The sequence below is a fragment of the Takifugu rubripes genome, chromosome 17, assembly GCF_901000725.2.
Source record: "Takifugu rubripes chromosome 17, fTakRub1.2, whole genome shotgun sequence".
In the NCBI taxonomy this organism is placed as follows: Eukaryota; Metazoa; Chordata; class Actinopteri; order Tetraodontiformes; family Tetraodontidae; genus Takifugu; species Takifugu rubripes.
In genome coordinates this window covers 10075414-10096610 of record NC_042301.1, presented here as the reverse complement: position 1 = coordinate 10096610, position 21197 = coordinate 10075414, and the positions used below count along the sequence as shown (strand labels likewise).

At 43.9% G+C, this 21197-nt stretch overlaps 1 protein-coding gene across 1 annotated transcript in view; it reads left to right on the top strand.

Moving 5' to 3' along the window:
* Positions 1-21197, top strand: part of LOC101074957 (voltage-dependent T-type calcium channel subunit alpha-1I-like) — a 92301-nt gene that overhangs the window by 36691 nt on the left and 34413 nt on the right. Inside the window, 5 exon segments of the mRNA XM_029850636.1 lie at positions 165-298; positions 8327-8424; positions 13489-13648; positions 17874-18216; positions 18684-18776. Coding sequence (XP_029706496.1) covers positions 165-298; positions 8327-8424; positions 13489-13648; positions 17874-18216; positions 18684-18776 — 828 coding nt within the window.

Sequence of the window (21197 nt, the reverse complement as noted above, 5' to 3'; positions counted from 1 at the left end):
TAAAACAACAGTTGTATATCCCGTGGCCAGCCTGATTAAAGACTTAAAATAGCCAACCACAACTTACTTACCTAGTTACTTACTTGCTTACTTTATTTATTTAGCCGTTCACTGTGCAGTGTAGCTCTCCAACATTTGTACCAATATCTCTGTGTGTCTTTCAGGCTTTTGATGCGTTCATCTACATTTTCTTCGCTCTGGAGATGGTTGTAAAGATGGTGGCCCTGGGAATCTTTGGCCGCAGATGTTACCTCGGGGACACGTGGAATCGACTGGACTTCTTCATCGTCATGGCAGGGTGAGCACCTCCTTCTGTGAGAGAGCAGCTTCAAACACAACAGTGTAAAAAACCAGACCGTACCTTTGATAATTAGGGAATATTTGAGGTATGAGTGAAAGATCAACATGGGCACTAATGAAACTGGATTTAAAGATGTTTCTCTTGTTGACTTCCACATTTTGTCTGGGTTAAAGTGATTAATGTAATCAGAATCATCAGCTAAACAATATGTAAGCAGAGCTGCTAATCCAGCTGTTGAGTGAAAAGTTTACTATAATTTATGTGCTAACAGAAATGATCAAAAATGTGAAGCTGGTGTTGCCTTTACTGTCACCATAGTGCTGTCTTGCTTTATTGAAGAGGGTGTCAGACGCGTTTATGGTTTTTATCTGCTTTATTTCCACCTTTTAAGGTTTTCAGAATACGTTATCTAGCCTGTATTTTCTGTCTTTCCCTCCTCCATTTGTCATTTCCCCCCAGGAAAGGTGCATGTTTCACTCTCGTTTCCTGTGGAATTTCCATTATTAATTTCAGGTTTATTCTTTAAGCCTTCAGGCCAGAGAAGCCACTGCTGACACCTTCTTGCTTTCTCTAAGCATTTTTTCCCCCTCTCATCCGCTTCCTCATCTTCGTTATGGCTTCCCTCGACCCTCTTCCGCTTGTCTTTCCTCTCGTTGCCATCTTCTTTGCCGTACGCCAAATCCCAAAGCTCTCTAGGCACGTTCCACGGAGATATACGGCCACCACCACCAATTATTCTCCACCAGATGTGGTGCACGCATAGCTGCGATGAGGGGGGGGATAAAACGTTGCACCCCTGGGAACTGTGCTGCAAACACAGGCAGTAGGAAAGCTGCAGGGAAGGGATTAGAGGCAGCATGAGTTCAATCCACGGCTCTGCTTAGACTGTGTGTTCAGCACTGGAGCGCAGCGCTCAGTAGGATTGTGCACAGTAATGTGTCAATATGCTGTTTTTGTATTTAAAAACGGGACTTTTCTTTTTTTATGCAACAAAAGCCTGTTGGTTTGTTGGTTTTCATGTCTACTGATAAACCGCTTTCATATTTTTACCTTTTTGTGTCCACAAAACAGATACATGCATCCATACATGCATCCATAGATATATTCACCAAATTCAAAGCAAAGCCAACAATTGAAATGTTGCCTTAGATTAGTAAGAGTGCTTCTATTCTACTCTTGCTAATAAACATTAAAAAAAAATCACTTTAAACAAATGTTTCTGATTGGTGGAAAATTAGAAATGTAGAAAGTCGTCCAGGTAGATTGAGATGTTCATAGGGACACTAAATGTGTGGTGAGCCCAGGAGAGGATGAGTACGATCAACGTAAAGTGGCTCAGAGCAGCAAAAGTTCTTGTGGAGACGCAGACCTGTTTGTGTAGCTAAGGCATAGGAACACCAGCCCTCAGCTATGAGTGCTGCAAATCCTAAATGGGTCTTTTGGATGTACCATCTTCCTCTTTATCTTTATCAGTCGTCACTAAAACTGCAACAGGCGGTTGAGATCGGTGACGTGGTGGCTGTTGTGCAGCAGTTGCGGCTCACAGTAGCAACACTGATGCTAATGTGCTGGAGTGCTGCGCTGCTGTATCCCCGCAGCGGAGCCAGCAGCAGGAAACTGGTCGCAGCATTGAGGGAGACCTATGAGGTTACAGCTGCTGACAGGTAGACGGAGGAACCGTGTCGGCCCAGATCATCGGGAAATTTGAAGGATGAGAGCGGCAGCCATCTGAGATGAGAGAGGCCTCAGTTTCAAACAGGAAGCGGCTCCCTGCAGTGTCTGTGGAAGACAGTGAGCCTCAGGGACTGCGCTTCTACAGAAAATACCAGACTTTTAAACCAATAAGCTGGGCCCAAACTTACACACGATTCCATTTCTTAACTGTCTCGCTAAGATATGCAACACACGCTCCAAATAGACTGCATGAATGCACGTCTGCGGGGTGTGTGTGAGCCTGCGTGTGCATCCCTTTGTGAACATCTGTCATCTGGGGGTAGTGTTGATGGGGCTATCTGCTGGAGCAGACCTGCCTCTCCACCTTCTCTCCCAGGATGGACTCATTCTTTCTGCTCTACCTCTCTTGGTTTACGCCCTCTATCTGTCTCCAGCACTCTGCTGAGGAGGAGGCAAAGGTCTGCCGATGCACCGGGGAGGGTGACACGCATGTGATGGCCGGGCGAGGGCATTAATGAGGGGCTGCCAGGGCACGTACTCGATTACACCACAGCAGCGTAGTCTCTGGGTATGTAGGCAAAGGTGTGGATCGCCATCTTGTGGTAGGCTACAGTAATGGCTGCTGTGGGTCGGTGTGGCCGTTGGTTGCTTCTGTTTGGATTCGGATTGAAATCCACAATGGATGCATCTACACCTCAGATAGTTTTTGGCTTCCTTTTTCCACAATGGAAGGAGGCGCTGACACATCCACCATTGTTATTTCTCAGAGTGGAACGCCACCCACATACCCGGACAATGGGCCCCTGCAGAACACCGCTTCCATTCAGACGTGACTGCAGGAACATGACAAAGAGTTTGGCCCCCTAAAAGTCCCCAGATCTCAATGAACCTTCGTGGGCCGTTTCAGAGTCGAGGCTACAAATCCTGCCGAGCGGAGTGAATTTTCAGGATCTGTATTTTTAGACATATGAGCGTAATTCCATTCTATTTTCATGCCATCATGTATGTGAATACAGGCTGAAGATAAGGCCTCCAGTTATGAATCCCCCATTTTTCATAAATGTAGTTAATTGCATCGTCCGGATGGCTAATGGAGCTTATCATTGGACACCACCTGTCTAGACAGATGTGCACATTTTCTGCTGATTATTCACTGATAAATTTGTTCTGTCAATAACGTTAAAACGAGGCCATTTTTACTGCCTCCTTTATTCTTCTGTGCAAATCTAAATCCAATTTAAGACGGTATAATAAAATCATTAACAGTGATTTGTATGGAAATGACGGTGAAGAATCTTTATTTAAATTAAATAACTTGAAGAGTAACGAACCAGAGCTTCAGCGACTTGAGTCCCTGCCTTCTAAAAGTACTGGATAAATTATTCCCTGAATGTCAGACATTGAATATAATCTCTGCACCCAGTATTTGCATAGAAAGAATGCAGATCTAATTTGTGGAGGTACAGATATTGATTCCATGCATTATTAAGAATCTCTGCAGCAGAGCAGGACTTTAATGTGGCAGCAAAGGTGTAATTATTATCAACAGAGCTGCAGCTGCCCAATCTGGGACTCTCCATCATGATAATTTGGTTTGGTGTAAAAATTAGAAAAGAGAGTGATTTTTATATCAGCTTTAACACAGTGAAGGAGACAAGAAGGTGACACACTGGTGCAAAGGCTAGATCTTCTCTGGAAGGAGCTGCTTCAAAAAGGCAGCTCAGAGGCTTCTCTTGTATCCAGGAAACTGATCTGAATGGATGGAGATGAGTTGCACAACCAAGCTTTACTTTAAAGAGTGCAGGCACACCCCACATGTTATCATAGCTGATGAGCCTGTTTGACAGAGTTTACAGATCTGGGATCTGTCTATCAACTGTGTGACATACAGAGGAATAGATCAAGGTTATCGCGCCAGGAAGCAGACAGCTGGCCTTCATCGCTGACAGGATATTCTCATGTCTCCCTCACACTCACACACACTCATAATGAGACATGTGCATGAGCATCTGTACTCAGCTGGAAGTGTAACACTATCTCATTAGTGCTCTGACGTGTGACAACACACTGCAGGAATGTGAGAACAGAAGATAATATACAAACAGAAAATGCATACATGGAGGAAAAGACAACTTGAAAGGATGGATTGATGGATGGATGGGTGGATGGGTCGGTGAATGGATGGGTGAATGGGTAGGTGGATGGATGGATGGATGGATGGATGGATGGATGGATGGATGGATGGATGGATGGATGAAGAATAGATGGATGGATGGGTGAATGGGTGGGTGGATGAATGAGTGAATGATAGATGGATGGGTGGGTAGGTGAATGAATGGATAGATGTATGGATGGATGGGTGGGTGGGTAGGTGGATGGATGGATGGATGGATGGATGGATGGGTAGAAGGATGGATGGATAGATGGATAGATGGATAGATGTATGGATGGATGGGTGGGTGGGTGGGTAGGTGGATGGATGGATGGATGGATGGGTAGATGGATGGATGGATGGATGGGTAGAAGGATGGGTAGAATGGATGGGTGGATGGATGGGTGAATGGATGGGTGAATGGGTAGGTGGATGGATGGATGAAGAATAGATGAATGGATGGGTGAATGATAGATGGATGGGTGGGTAGGTGAATGAATGGATAGATGGATGGATGGGTGGGTGGGTAGGTGACTGGATGGATGGATGGATGGATGGATGGATGGATGGATGGATGGATGGATGGATGGGTGGGTGGGTAGGTGACTGACTGGATGGATGGATGGATGGATGGGTAGAAGGATGGGTGGATGGATGGGTGAATGGGCCGGTGAATGGATGGGTGAATGGGTAGGTGAATAGATGGTTGGGTAGCTGGTTGGGTGGATGGATGGATGGATGGATGGATGGATGGATGGATGGATGGATGGATGGGTGGGTGGATGAATGGGTGAATGATAGATGGATGGGTGGGTAGGTGAATGAATGGATAGATGGATGGATGGGTGGGTGGGTAGGTGACTGGATGGATGGATGGGTGAATGGGTGGGTGGATGAATGGGTGAATGATAGATGGATGGGTGGGTAGGTGAATGAATGGATAGATGTATGGATGGATGGGTGGGTAGGTGACTGGATGGATAGATGTATGGATGGATGGATGGGTGGGTAGGTGACTGGATGGATGGATGGATGGATGGTGCATTAAAGGTTACAGTTAAAAGGGTGGAGAGACTGTTGTGTTGTTAATGCTCATGTGTGACTTTAAGCCTCTGTTGGGACTGAAGATCTTCTGCATCCATTAAACTCATTTTAATAATTGATGCCATCTTCTCCACAGAGGGACAGAGATGGACTGTAGGCAAAAAAACGAGACATTCCGTGCTCTCATCTAATTGCCATATTAGATTATTCTCCCCTCCAAGGCCGGCCTGCTCTTTGTCCACTAGTGTGAATGTGTAAAATCTTTTAATGTTTTTCCATTTGTGTGTTTAAGGTAATTGCCTTTACTGATTTTATGTGCATGCGTGTGTTTGTAAGGCGGGGGTGGGGGGAGGGGATGGGGGTTATAATTTGAATAGTGGATTTGTGTCTCTGCCATTGCAGCAGATTTATTCTAAATCATCGTTTAAGGCCCGTGTCCTCGATCCAGGCAGTAAAAATCTGCCCTCCAGGCCGACAGCCAGCTTCTCCTGGCTGAAGGTCTGAAGGTGACCGCAGTTTTTTTCTTCATTAAGTTTCTCTAAGCACAACCATTTCACTCGGGGGACCCTTCTAACCCTCGCAAGATTTCCGAGAGTTGTTGAAGGATTTACATCACTCAGGTCCTCCACCTTGTTGATGTGGCCACAGAGGGATTTGTTCAAGGTTTCTCTTCGTTATTGATTTCTCTCCACCCCTCAAAACACACAAGCAAAGCCGTTGGTGTAGCATTCCAAACTGACCTCATCCACCTTCTGGAGGAGGATGACTGGTGGTTTAGGAGAAGCACAAAGGAAGTCATCCATGTCAAGGAGTAAGAGGCATCATTAATCTAGACTAAGAGGACAGTGTAACAGTCTGTTCCCAGACTGCTGATCCTCCTTTTAGAGCCGGTCAGTGATGGTCCATCTCCCCCTGTGGGGTGTTGACCCAATGCTTCAGTTTAAGTGTGTCTCTGTGTGTAAGAACGCAGGTGGCTTCTATCTAAAGTTCTGAGGTGGCTTTTTGAGTGTGACCCGAGCACTTACAGTGCTGTGTGTGTGTTAAAACTGCTGATATCTATCTGTCCAGTCCCCCCAACCTTTTGTATTTACGGCTGGAGAGGAAAATAGAACAAAGGAGATGAGGACTTTCAGCATGGACAGATAACCTGTGAATCTGTGTGATACTGGTTCAGACTGTTTTCTGGTTTTGACTGATTCCAATTAAAGATTAGTCTTGCTAGCATGAAATGACACATTTTTCAGCCTGGATCAGGTCGCAGACACAGACATTATAATTATTATTTTTTTAACCATTTTGTCTGTAACCTGGAATGCTACTTTGCTCGCTAACTATGCAATTAGCTATTCAATTAGCTCTGCAAGCAAATGTATGCTAATATACAGTATTAGACTCAAATGTTACCTGAGGCTCTCCTGAAACGCAATCAGCACTCTTTCTGTCTAAGAAGAACCTTAAATGTTTCCTCCCCGACCTGTTCAACACTCGTGTGTCCTTAGTCAACATACTGCCCCTGAATGCATCTTTTCTATCAATATCATCAGTCTATGCATGTTCTGTAGGTGAAAATGATCATCAACGTCTTAACATTTTACATTCCACAGCAGCTTCCGTGTTTATGTGGAGTTATTTTGTATTTTGTGGTTCTGATTGGTGATCTGTCCAGCGCCAGATTGTGTTCTGGGGCTGCTGTTGCAGCTCCTCCAGTCAGAGCCAAGGTCATGCTCAGCTGGTTCTCATCTTCCCCAGGTCACTGAGTTAAATATATTCGTTGGTGATGTTTTGAATCGTGTTTGGCTGCTGTGCTGCAGAAGACAATAAAGCAAGACGTGTGTGGCGGGGGAATATTGGAACATTGACCCAGTTAACTTGAGATGTCTTTGACATATTTTTTTAACGTGAAAATGTTTTATCTTAGAACTCTTCTGTAGTTTCCAGCCTACAGGATTCCAGACGAAACTCCTTTCTGAACAGCAGGAAATTGGAGCTTTCTAAGCATCTGTCTGTCCCGCTGATGAGTAGGCTGGAAGGTGAAAGCAAATAATTGGCCAGAGTCTTTTTTATTCCTTAACTGGAGCAAACTCTATTTAATATCCACTCTTCTTTGGAATACTTTAGCTGAGAATGTTGCTGGTGTTTCACCTCTTTGCTCCTGTATCCTGACACCTCCCTACTCTCACTGGAAGCAGAGTCCTTCTGATCGCTCTGATATATGCATATTGCTCTCTCTGCCTGTCTCTCTTCTTAACATAATTATCTCCAACACCAGATAACACCCTCCAGGCTCCTTCCTACCACCTCTCTCAATTGTGCTTTATTGCCATGGTTATATTGCACTTAATCATCCCTTGGTGCTTTACTCTTGATTCATCAGCTCTGAACTCTTCTTTTTCCCTTATTTTTCCTTCCTTCCTGTCATCTTTGCCTTCACACCAACTTTTGCTGTTGTCATTCTTCATTCCAACTTGATTTATATTTTCCAGAAATAAAACCCTCATAAAATAGGTCAAGTAGCAGAGTTTATTCTCCTCTCCTCCATTATTGCTCACCTAGTTTAACTCCAGGCATGTTTACTTTCTCCACCTCTGATTCCTGCTGCTTCATGAAGCTTTACTTTCATCTCAGATAGTTGCAGGTTTAATCTCACGCCTGTCATGCTCATGTATATCCAGCAGGAAGCGGGACACACTTTGATGCTATAGGGTCCACTGCATCACCGCATTGACATCAGTGTTAAGATGATGAAGGAACCACTTCCATTGATGGAGAGAAACATACTCCACATTCAGGCATAAACGACACTTTTTTTTGTCGCCCTGCCTGTTTTTTTCAGTGTTTGCAGCAAAACAAAGCCCACCACCTGTGTCTTTAAATGTCTCGCTGTACTAGGTACACAGATCTTTGCTCATTAATTCAAATTATTGGTTACACAGCAGGCCTCCGACTTTGTGCGACTGTGTGCTTCTGCAACAGAATGAAGGGAGGGGCCCCACTGAACCAGAGCATCCAGATGCAGCCGCAGCAGGAGCTTAAAGGACAAATGAGAACAAAAATGTGGAACGTTTAAGCAGGCAGCCAGGAAAGCACAGTTTGATAAAGCGTAGGCCTTTTCTAGTCTTCAGCTTGTTAATGAACTTGTATGCATGTTTCCGCAGGATGGTTGAATATTCGCTGGACCTGCAGAATATCAATTTGACGGCCATCAGAACAGTCCGAGTACTACGGCCGCTCAAAGCAATCAACAGAGTGCCCAGTAAGTTCCGTGGTGGTTCATTCTTTCATTCATACATACACTTAAACGCCTGGATGTAATGCATCATAATGGACTTTGCTTTCTTTTTGGCTGTTTTAAATGTAAAAATGCACAACCCATCTTTCTATGTGCCTTAAAAAGGACATAAAAACTATAGGAGATAAAGAAACTATCTATCAGTTGAGGGATGACCATTTGAAATGACCTCTGATAATGTGGAGTTGATATTTGAGCATATCCAGCATGGTCCCTTCCACACTGACCTTGTTTTCTTAAAGATGGTGAAATGCAGTTTTGTGGAGTATAACACAGAGTTTTAAGATATAAATACAAATGTGCAACTACAGTATTTGTTGTTGCAAGGGAGGATCATCAAGATTAGCGTCAAAACGTGGATCACAATTCTACATTTTTCACAACCCAATTATGCTTTTCCTCCCCGTCGCCAGTCATGGCTGATAATGACTATTTTGCTGGGACATCTTCTGTTGCACCAGACACGACAACTCCTTGGAGAATTAGATAGAATAAGTAGACGAGTGTCGCTGTGTTGTTATTTTGTTTTAGAGATGAGATCAGACTGTGTTGAATGATAATAAAAATAATAAGAGCAGTTCTGAAGAAAAACTAATAGGAAAATAACACAGCAAAGGGGAAAGATGGCCTATAGAGTCTGTAGGAGCTCTTTCACTGGTAGGTAGTACATTATAGGATAAATGAGATTGTAAAGATTAAATAAAAGAGTCCAGCCTCAGTATCCCAGTACTTGTGGTTGAAAATGTGGGGGAATCTCTGGAATTATGCTGGCAACACACAGCTACACCTTGAGATCAGAACCCAAATTTCAACAGGCAAAACCTGATCACAGGCCTATTAAAACCCAAGGCAGCAAGAGGAAGGGAAAAAAGTTCAAAATCATTCACAGGCCATGTTGGATTGTGTGTCACTGCCACACAAGTGAAGTGTGTCACTGCCAATCTGCATGTTCTCTCACTGAAGACTTTAAGGAGAAAAATCCCAATTTCAAAAGGTATTAAGAAATAGAATCAATTCAATATACAAATATTACGGAGCTCCGGGCCAGTTCAAAACCCTACAATAACAAAGTCAATTGTCAGGGCATGAAGTCTGACAACCTAACTATCCCTTGACCCTGTCTTTTATAGAAACAAATAGGCAAATCATTGATGCTAATCCAGTCCGATGTTGTCCTCTGATTGGATGACCTTGTCTTCTCCTTCCAGTTCCATTGGATGCTGGCACAGTCCTCGTTCTCTGTTGTTTTTTAACGCCAACCCAGCAAGAAGGCATTTTTGAAGAAAAGAGCCAACTGTTGCGCATATAGCCAGATCAAAGTTCACATTCTTGTAGATGAACTATCAACACCACTAAACTATGCTGTCCAGTTTAACGATGGGTGTTTAACACTTTCAGCCTGACCGTCTCCCCTGATTACCGTTATCTAAACAACAGTCATGTCAAGGAAGGATCAACTGACTGCTTATCTTTATTACACTTGCTAATGATTATATTATCCCTAACTTCTAAACTAATTCTAACATAGAACAGAAACATATACAAAAAAACCCCAGAAAATTCTCTTTAGCCATAAGCTCAGAGATCATTAATAGAATAGAAAATAGCCCCAATATTCAGCAGGGAAAAAATCACTCATGAGCTCGAATGAATAAATGATTTTTATAAACTTCTTCTAAATTCACCGCAGCCTGACCACTTGGCCGACCCCAAGTCTTTTGTAAATCAGAGATGTTGAAGTTTGTTCAGCACCATGAGCCTTCTCTCAGGTCCACCTCTTCTCAGAGGCCTGGCTCCCCCAGCTCCTCCCACTTCCTATTAAAACTCCGCCCCATCTTAGAGCTCCACCTGCTCTGGTCTCTGTCCAAGGTCCTGAATGTCAAAAGAGCAGTTTCATACGGGAAACAACCAATTTATTCACGATTCAGATGGAAATAACCTTAGTAGTTTCTAGAATTCACTAGAAATTCTAATTTCTACCAATGAATATTTAATTTCATCCTGATAATAAAGCTAAGGCAATCAACAGTGCTATAAAAACAAAAATAAACTGCAAAGTGGCACTAAAGAAGGTGATAAAATGGAGGACAAAATCAAACCTGACGAAGAGGAGTTAATGGACACAGCAGACTTTTAAAAAAAAGCATTTCTGGAACAGTTAAAATGGCCACTTCAGATTTAATGGGCCATTGACCCTTCAGTTGTCTTTTTCAGTCCATGTTTTTTAAATTCAGCCACAGTTTTTGCTGCACTTGTGATTGTAAACAAACTGATGATGTCTCAAAACTTTTGAGGCACTTTGATTTCTTTCCAATCGCTGCAGAATTATTGGAAGCATTCGGGGTGAATAAATTTCCCCCTGAGAAAATTGGATTTGCCCCGAAAATTTGTAATTGAGAGAGAATCTCTCGACAAATAAGCCGTCGACAGAAACCTTTTGGTATTTCAGGAGCCTGGGGGTGTCAATATGAGCCCGACAGAGCCGTTTTGCTGTTTGATGAGATAAAAGTCAGCACTTTTGTGCTTCATACACGTAAACCGAACCTAGAAGGCACTCTTTTCCAGAGTTTATGCTGCTTTGCGGCCCCTTGAGGTCTAATTACTAAACATCTCCCTGCTCATAATTGTGTGACACCAGGACTCGGAACTTCTTGTTTGGTTCAGTCTGGTTGGCTGAAACAAAGGCTCAGCGACATGTATATTTGGCCCATCATGTCTGAAGCATACAGCAGAGCTCAGATGAAGAGCACTCTTACCCCCGTGTCTTCACGGGGAGACTGTGGAGGACACTCCAGTTGATGCTGTGCTCATGTTCTGCCTTCCGCGTCTTACGTTCTGTGTCCATCCCAGCGCCCTTGGACTTCCAGCTGCAATATTCATCCACACATTTCATTGCTTCCATTTAATGTTCGCTCCACAATGTTGCTGTCCTTGGTCCTGAGTGGAATAATGCCACAACTGTATTGAAAAAGCCTGGTTCTCCGAACCCGTTATTTTGTTATGCTGCACAAACTGTTAATGTTTATATATCTGCACTTCAAAGGTGTGTGCTTTAAGCTTCAATTAAGGCATTTAAATGTTGAAAACAAAGCTGTTTCACAAACTTTAACTCTACACAGCTTATTTTACGCAGCAATTTCTTTAGGTACACACCATTAAAGTCATTAGCACCGTGTTTGCAGCTACACCAATGTAACTGTACGTGCACAGAAGTATTTTTAAAGCATTAAAAGTGTGAATAAAGGTTATTGACAGAATCACAGCATTATGTTGCTGCCCTGCTGTCATGTTGTCTTCGGTACAGTTTAAAAAGAAAAAATTGCCACAGGTGTTTGTTCATCAAGTTTCCAATCCAAGCCTGCAGCCGCGTGAGGAAAGATCAATAGCAGAACCAACTTTTTTAGTGGAAAATGGATGAAAGAGAAAAATCAGGTGACAGCAGAGAAAAAAGACACCAAGAGAGATGGGTGACGGAGGGAGAGGGGATTATCCAGTTCCATGAAGGGTAGATGTGAAAATGAAGGAGAGGAAGAGACGGATGGAGAGATGGGAACGCTGTTATGATGGATAGAATGACATAGAAGAGTGAAAGAGATAGAGGGGCTATCAGATGAATAGAGAGGAAACGGACACGGTGTGAGGCACCCTTTGTGTTGCAGCTCAGACAAGTTTGTTTCAACTTCTGGACTTCCTGTTTACTTTCTTCATCCTCTGAGTTTAATGAGAGTAAAAACATTTCAAATTCATACATCACTGGAACGGCAAACCACACACACACACACACACACACACACACACACACACACATTTGCGTGTGTTAATGGGGTGTTGACAGAAATGTTCCTCTGGTACCAGCTTAAAGTCTGGGTGTGTTTTCTGTATTTTCCCACAATCCCCTGGGAGTTGGCATTAGTGACTAAGGTAACATGTTCCAGCACTTTCCTTCAGCCTCCTCCTAATCTCTGCTTTTTTATTTTATGGGCTGCCCGCTTTTTGCTTTATTTTTAATTCAAAATAAAATCCTTATCTGAGTTAAATGAATTCCCGTTTCCTACAGTAGATTTATTATTTATGATTTTCATTATTTAACAGGCCTTCTGAGGAATAACTTTGCTGCATCATCCTCAGTTTGTTTTGGTTTTGTTACGCTACATGAACCTCAGTTAAACATTAATTTAAAGCTGTTTAACATTAATTAAAGCTGTTGGTCTTCATCAGAATGAACAATGTAAATCCCTAGAGCATTTTTGGGTGGCCACCTCCTCAATTAGCCTTCTTTAGTCATCTAAATGCTGCATCAATCCTCTGTCTACTTTATAAATAGTATTAACCCCTGGTTTAGTGTCCTGATGGAGATCAGTACTAAAGTAATGGCCCATGGGATCACAATTATAGTGGAGATTAGTGATTAATTAGCTAATTATGCTAATACGACTGCTGTTGTGGAAATGTCAACATAACATCATTCCTGCAATTGTGAAAAAATGGCTGATGGAGAGAAGGTCTTTCTAAGAAAGGTTGCATAAGTGGAATAGTTTTCTACGTTTCTGCGTCTTTTTACAGCCTGTGGTCGAAGCTCGGTTTTAAGTGACATCATCAGGTCAGCTGTGTCTGATCTGCTTGTTTGACTGGACTAATGTTCAGATGAGCTTCAATAGTGATGGATTACATATTCAAAGGTCAGGGAGAAGTGTAATTACCGCACCTCTGAGACACAGCAAATGTCATTATCATTCAATACGGATCAGAAGAATTAGCATAAGCACCCACAGCACATCCAAAATGATGAGCTGACAAAACCATCCTGTTAATCAGAAGGTATGTATCGTAACAACAAATCAAAACCTTTTTTGTTTTTTCCTCTTTTCATCAAGTTATGAATTGAGCCCTGGTTTCACTTTGCTCTTCTACTTCATGAGGATTGTTACCTACTTCTGGAGCTGACCAGTAGGGGCAGCATTTGTGTCACGTGGGATGGAAAGGGAAGAGTGACATTTAGCACACTAATAAAGGCACTTGTGTCCTCAGGCATGCGCATCCTCGTGAACCTGCTGCTCGACACCCTGCCAATGCTGGGCAACGTCCTCCTCCTCTGCTTCTTTGTCTTCTTCATCTTTGGCATCATTGGCGTACAGCTGTGGGCGGGGCTTCTGAGGAACCGCTGCTACCCAGAGGAGAACTTCACACTGTGAGTCTGTCACCCCTCGTGTGTGTGTGTGTGTGTGTGTGTGTGTGTGTAGCTAAGTGAGCAAGTGAGAGAAACCATGTGTGAGACAATGTGATGCTCGAGGATCTCTGACACACTGTTCTGTCAGCTTGAAAAGTTCGCTGCGTGGGTGTGATCGAGCTCGCTGTTGTTGTCATCCGGCTCTCTTGTGTGGCAGCTAATGACAGCGTAAATATACGTGTGATTCACACCTACATGTGGATGATCCACCATGGCTGGGAGGTTCCCTGCAGCCCGCTCCCTTTACTGAGCATCTCTCCCTTTGATTAACGACATCATTGATTTCACTCCTTAATATTCTTCCTCTCATTTATTGTTCTTGTTTTTCGAGTGCTTGTTAGATTTATAGCAAAGCAAACTTTCTCCTCCCTTCCCCTTTTCCTTGCTCACAGAGCATGAATCAAAATGTGCACCACATTTGGCCGTTAGCAACGGATTGGAGGTTTTTCGGGAGGTTACTGTGTTTGAGAACTTTTAACGAACCCCCTAAGTATCAGATGGCTGGAACAGCTGATGGACTTTGCAAAGTAAGGAAGATCAATCTGGGGATTGATTGCAGGGTCAAACGCAGAACTTTTAACCAGGGCACCGCAGTTCGTGTCCTGTTTGCAGAGGGAAACTCCTTTGTCTGCTGTGGGTGATGAATGGAGCTGCTGTGCTTTAGGAAAGGCGGAAATCCATCAGTCAAAGCAGAGACTGGGAGGTTGGGCTGCAGGAAAAATGTTTGGCGCGACCCAGAGAGCGAAACATCTGGAAGCGTCTCTGTTGGCCCACACAGGTGTTCGGTGCAGCTCTGATGTGAGGACGACTGCAGGTTGTCCCTGCACCAGTCACCTGAGTCGGGAGGGAGGACTTTTACAAGCAGAGTTCCCAAAACCTCTCTGTTGCTGGGCAGCAGCTGTGAATCAGGTGGTCCCTGATCACCCACGAGGGGAGTTCGGCTTTAGAGTTAACCATGTTGTTTATCACATGAAGCCTCACTAGTGAAGGTTTTCATTATGAGATGTGCTATAATGCGTATAATGATGTTCTCTCAATGTTTAAGGCACCCTTTTTACAGGGTTATTACACGGTAGGATTGACCGATTGGATGTGTTTTGGAGTGAGGGAGATCTGCTCTCTGTTCTGAAAAATCCTCAACAAAACTGTAATTGAATTCTGTTCCAAAGAAACCGTATAAAAACTCAGATATGGTTCACTTTTCCTGGAAATGGTCTTCACCAAGGAATACAAATGCACTAAAATAAGACTTCACTCCCAAAGAAGGAGGACAAATGACACACACACACACACACACACGCACACACGCACGCATGCATGCACACACTACTGTGCGACTGTAAAGGTCATTGGTAGCGCTAACATAAAGGTGCAGCATAACTGTCTGACATTAGTCCAAATGCTGACAACACCCTCCTGTTACTGTAGTTCTGGATCTGCCGCTATGAAGTCATATGTGAGATGGGAATGTTTAATTTCTATTGTGCACCAGTCAGAGTGGTCTGGTCTCACACCAGTGAAACCAGTCAGCACATCCTGTCCAATGGGCAGGATGGAGTTATGTTTGGGGGCCTGACGGTCAGCTCTTCCTGCTTTTCATGGGACTCTGTGTCTGCAGGTTCAGCTAAATTAGCTATGAATGACATATTAGCATTTAGCCTTTAGCCTTTTACCAGCATCAGCTTGTTGTCAGATGGTTAATGGAATATTTTAAAGCAAATTCAAAAAGGAGCTTTATATAACTCTCTGGTTGAGGCCATCACTTTGAGAACCGACTTAAATGAAACAGAGTGTAATGATGGGATGTCCCAACCCCTCAAGGCTCATTACAGAATCACTCAACAGAGGTGAAATTTGCAAACAAGCAGCTATTTTTTGTCACAGAGCTGAGCCGCGTGTGCCTGCAGCTTTGACTTGTGTGAACATGTCCTCGTGTGTGACATTGGGAGGCTGCATGATGGCGTCTGCCCATAATCACCTCAGAATACAGAGAGACACGGCCAACATAAAGTCTGATAATGAGTTATCTGTGATTCCTGCCGGCGCTGGATGTCGGCTTGGTCACGCACAGGTGCAGATCAGTGGGCGAGTGTGGTCGCTGATGACAAGATGAGTGCAGCCAGTGGGCGGACTGTCACGGGTTGTGAAGCATCCGTTTTGGGCAAAAGGGAAATAGAAATTACCTATTCCACAGGTATCAAAGTGGAAATCCCATTTATTCAAGCAGATGGACAGAAAAATGATGAAAGCCTTGTTTGATAGCTCAGGAAATAGTGGCGAGCAGGCGGAGACAACAAACCAACAAACTAAGGAGAAAATAGGCCCAAAAAGCCCTGCAGTAAAGAAGCTTAGGGACACCCTAAAACATTAAACCATTTTTCTCACCTGGGTTGTAATCCCAGGTGAGAAAAATGGTTTAATGGTTTAATGTTGGATAACCCTGGAAATGTGATACAAGAAGGTCTGAAGAGTTCCAGTGCATCAGTTTAAGAGTAAATTTGGCTTTTGTTGACTCCAATATGGGCAATAAGATCACGGAAAAGAGCAATCGGAGAGGAAAAGCTTTAACCTGAGGAAGATTTTCAGCACACATCCCAGAGAGCTCCACGGCTAACCTGGAAACTGACAGGAGATGACGACGCTAATGGCATCTATTCATGCCAGTACAATACAGACAGAGAGTGAAAGAGGGTGACAAAGAGGTGGCGAGTGAGACGCAGGGCAGCAATCACAATGATTCTGCTGCTCATCCTTCGACAAATACCAGGTCAGACGTAATTGCTAACCACTGTCTACATTCATCTGCATCTCTTTCTCTGGTTCGACCTTTCGCAAGCAAACCTCTGTGGGATGAAGACGAGATCACAAAGAAGAGTGCTGCTCCGTCTCAGGCAGCCAGCGTCCTGGCACTCAGCAAACACCTTTAAAGACAATTTTTTGGCCCTCACACATTAATCTTGGCAGGAGAAATTTAGCAATAAAGCTCCATTGAAGCTACTTTAGTACCTTTTGAACACTTATAGACTAAATAAGCATCTCAGATGACTGTCTTTAGCTCGGCTGGTTATACTGAGTGTCTCTAGTCCAAATGACCCCTGAAGCAGCACGTGCACTCGCACCATCCTGTTTCATAGACACTGGAAGTGGTTCCTAACTCTCGATCCTGTGTGAGGTCAAGCAACACTCTGGACTTTATTTTGAAGTTATTGATTATGAGAATACAGAGGAGGGATTCTGAATTTTTGAGTCATGCATTTCCAACAAAGTGTGTAAATGAATTTACTGTTTACAGCCTTGGGCTGATGTTCAGCTGTAGTATTTGCTTCCTCAAAAGTTACTTTTCATTCTAACTTTCTTAATAAGTAAATATCTGTGTAGCCGCCTACAGGCCGTGGGAGAACACAGTTTTATGTTAGACGGCTTGGATTTGAGAAGTGAATAATGTCTAAATCCCACAAAGAAAGAACCAGTCTGTCCTCATCAAATACTGATGATGCCCCTTCATCTCTCCTTCAGACAGGTGCCTTCCGATTCGACAGAGCGTGCACGCACACATGCAAACACACGGGCCTGATGTTCCTGCATCACAATGAGCAGACATTAGAAAATGAGATGGCTCGTGCAGAGGGAGAGAGCTGAACCTGAGGAATGGAGTCACACCTTTTCAACCAGAACACTTCAGTCAGTTAAAAAGCCTCTTCAGCAGTCTGTCCAAGACGTTTGTCTAAAATGTTGCTCCTGGACTGAATTGGGTTGATAACGTGGTCAGAAAATGTCCTACTACAACATAAATCTACTTTAACTTGTGACTTTGGTCAAAGGTGAGGGAGGACTAAGCTGCTTCCTACCAGCAGAGGGCAGTCTAGATGTTAGGTGCTGAATCTGCTGATTTTAGGTGCCAGCTCAGGGTTTTCATGTTAGCTTTTGCATCACCCTGAGTGCTGTTTTAATCCATATTTTCTTCTACTCGTCTGCATTTCTTTGCAAATTATGCTTTTGGTTCCAGTATTTTTGCTGAAAACAAACCATGAAGGATGGAGGATTTTGCTTTGTCTTCATCTGACAAACCAGCGGGATGAATATAAAGATTTACGTTGGTGCTGCAAAGCCTTTCCCTCTTCCAGAGGTGGATGAATTCAATTTCTGAGGTTTTGTGTGCTTTGTTTCTAACTCATAACACCTCCAGGACCACAGGGATTAGTCTGCCCCGGCCGTACTACATGGCCGACGAGGACGACGAGCGGCCCTTCATCTGCTCCCTCCGTGAGGACAATGGCATCATGTCCTGCTCCGACATCCCCACTCGCCGCGAGGGTGGCCGGGTTTGTTGCTTGGACAAAGAGGACGTCCTTTACCGCCAATCTCTGGGCCTGAGCCCGGAGCCTATGACCAATGGGAGCGCCAGTGTGGGAGGGCTGTGTGTCAACTGGAACCAGTACTACACCAGGTGTCATACTGGACACAGCAACCCTCACAAAGAGGCCATCAACTTTGACAACATTGCCTATGCCTGGATCGTCATATTTCAGGTGGGACATCAGTCGCCTTTACATTTAAAGGACAGTTCAGAGCCTCATTAGCATGTAGCCACTCTGGTGTCCAGTTCAGGGATTACAACTGTTAATATTCTACAGTTCTTGGGGACATTTCTTCTTGCACAATCTGAGAAGAACTCAAGAATTTGGGATTAAAGACTCAAGAGGGTGAATAAGCTTAGGGAGCATGACGACTGGACTCATTGAGTCTGGAATTAGCCTCTTACAGGCTGAGAGACCGATCGCCACCAGAGACTCTTCAGTCAGTCTGAGAGTCTTTGGGTTGGAGAGGAGTTACATTTTGATGGTTGTTGAAAGAATCTCACCATTAAATCATTCCAGAACCAAAACTAAAATGAGCACTGACTGCAGTTTACTCCATATTACCTGCATAAGAGCTGTGTAAGAGTTCTACTGGCTGCTGCTGTTTATTGATCACTGTCTTCCTGTTTTGACGGCAGGTCATCACCCTGGAGGGGTGGGTGGAGATCATGTACTATGTAATGGACGCACACTCCTTCTACAACTTCATCTACTTCATTCTGCTGATTATTGTAAGTCCTGTCAGCACACACGCACACCATAGGAGTAAACAAGCATGTTAGGCTGAGAGCTCTCAAGAATCATCCTCTACACATGAACTCCACCCTTTTCCATCCATGCATAAGTGTGTGTGTGTGTGTGTGTGTGTGTGTGAGTGTGTGTGTGTGTGTGTGTGTGTGTGTGTGTGTGTGTGTGTGCACATGTGCTCTCCAGTATATTATATCTGATCCATTAACTTCAGGAGCTGGAGTTGCCTTCTGTTGTTTTATTACCTTCAGTTACTTGTAGTCAGAGTTACACGCCCATTCTTCCTTTCCTCTCTCATCATTCCCCTGTGTTTCTTTACTACTTCACTTCCATTTCACACAGCTGTCAGTCACCTTTGATGGCACCAACATCATCAATAAACCCCCCTCCTGCCAACTCTTGCTTTCCCTCCTTCCCCGAGCTCTTGTGTTGCTCCTCTGGCTGCCTTCATTTACTCTTCTTTTACCTCCATTTCTTCTCCAGTTCCTGGCTGAGCATCAGTCATGTAACTGTCACTGTTCCCATTAGTCTTAGTCACAGTGCAATCACACAAGGACATTGCTATCGTGAACAGAAACACGTTGGATAAACATGCTAATGTCATGTCATTTACATAATCCATGGCTGCTTTTGCACAAGTTCCAGTTTCTCCCAGCAACCCCGTTTAAAAACAGCAAGAAATATAATCAAAAGAAAAGGAATTTCACAGTCTGTCTTCAGGGTCAGGAATAAAAAGCAACATTTTTCACCATTTCGAACACCTCCAGTGATGAATGGTTTCACTTTGTTTACCCAGTTTGAGCTAAATTTCACTAGCTTGTGAGTTAGATATACGGTTCCTTCTGGACAGCCAGGTGACATCATTAGCACAGTTATCACCTTTAGTGGCTCTCTCAGGAATTGACTTAATCTCATTTAGCATGTTAAGTGAATGTGTGACCTATGAGACCTTGCAGTAGGTATCAGGCTCTGCCATCATGAACCTCATGACAGCCAATGCCACTTCATTTATCTAAGCACCCCCTTTTTACACAAGAGAAGAAGAGATAGGTTTTAAAATGTCTATATGGCATGCTGGGGTTACATTCTGGGCACAAACCCTAATGACACACTCCACCAGATGTCTCATAGTAATTACAACAGTTAATAACACTGCTGTCATGTCTGCAATACAGATAAACCAGGTAGAGCTTAGACATAGGGAACAAATCTGGTCCTGAAGTGGACCCCTGAGACACACCATTTGTGTTTCTTAGATCACAGGGATATAAAGAGCAGGTCAGAACGTGACACGTGGAGACCTTTCAAGCTCCAGATATGTGCACCACGTGCTCGAGAACAAGAGAATTGTGTGATCGATTGTGTGTCTGAGTGCCCCCTCTACACACACACACACACACACACACACACACACACACACACACACACACACACACACAGTTACGACCAGCAGCATCAGCTGCCTTTGACTGCCTGAACTTGGTGGCTATAAGAGTTTAACTTTGCATCCTGCAGCTCTGACATTCATTTGACTCAAACTTTAAAGGAAATAAAAGAGATTTTATGTTGCCTCTGAGCATTATCCCAGTCATCTGTTGCTTTGCAGGAATAAATGTTTCATCCACCTGCATCCAGCTGCAAGCTTCATCATTTGCTAAGGTTTTTAGCTGCAGCCATAAATACAACCTTCCTTCTCTGAGACCGCAAGGCTCTTCTGGGCCACTATGCAGCTTTAGGTGGTGTGTAGGATCAGGGTCAGGGAGAGAGGCAGAATGACATGTTCCATAGGCTGCTAGTGCCTCACCCACATGGAGGACAACAGCTGGAATCAAACCTGGAACTCTAATATTATACAGTCTCGTCCCCTCTGTTTCTGGCTTGCAACCAGTCTCACAAATCCAAAAGAATGTAGGGTTGCGATCTATTAAAAGTTGCCTTCATATCCCTGCTTGCCCCTATCTGACTCAGTGTCTGATGTGGAGGCTTTTATAATGTTTCCTTTAATAGCGCCTGACGCGGAGCTCGCAGAGACCGAAGACAGCGTCTGAAGACGAGGGCAGAGACGGAGACATTCTGGATGTATTTAGATGCTTTGACAATTTCACACAAAAGTTACGATAAAACTGTGTTAAATCCAGCTGATGAGAGGGTGAGAGGGACGAGTGGAGTGAAGGGTGAGTGACACAAGATGAAAACGCTGATTAGAGACAAAGCGATGTGAAGGCTGACAGATGGAGAGGCTTGAAAAACAAAGTTAAAGAGCCTGAGATGTTGCGTGTTGATTAGTGTCATGTTGCACGAGAGAACTCGATGGAATTAAAAGCTTCACACGGAGCCGCTTGGCTCGGCGGAATTAAGGTTTTAACGTCTCCAAATGCCAGTTTGGACGTGTTTTGTTTCAGAGC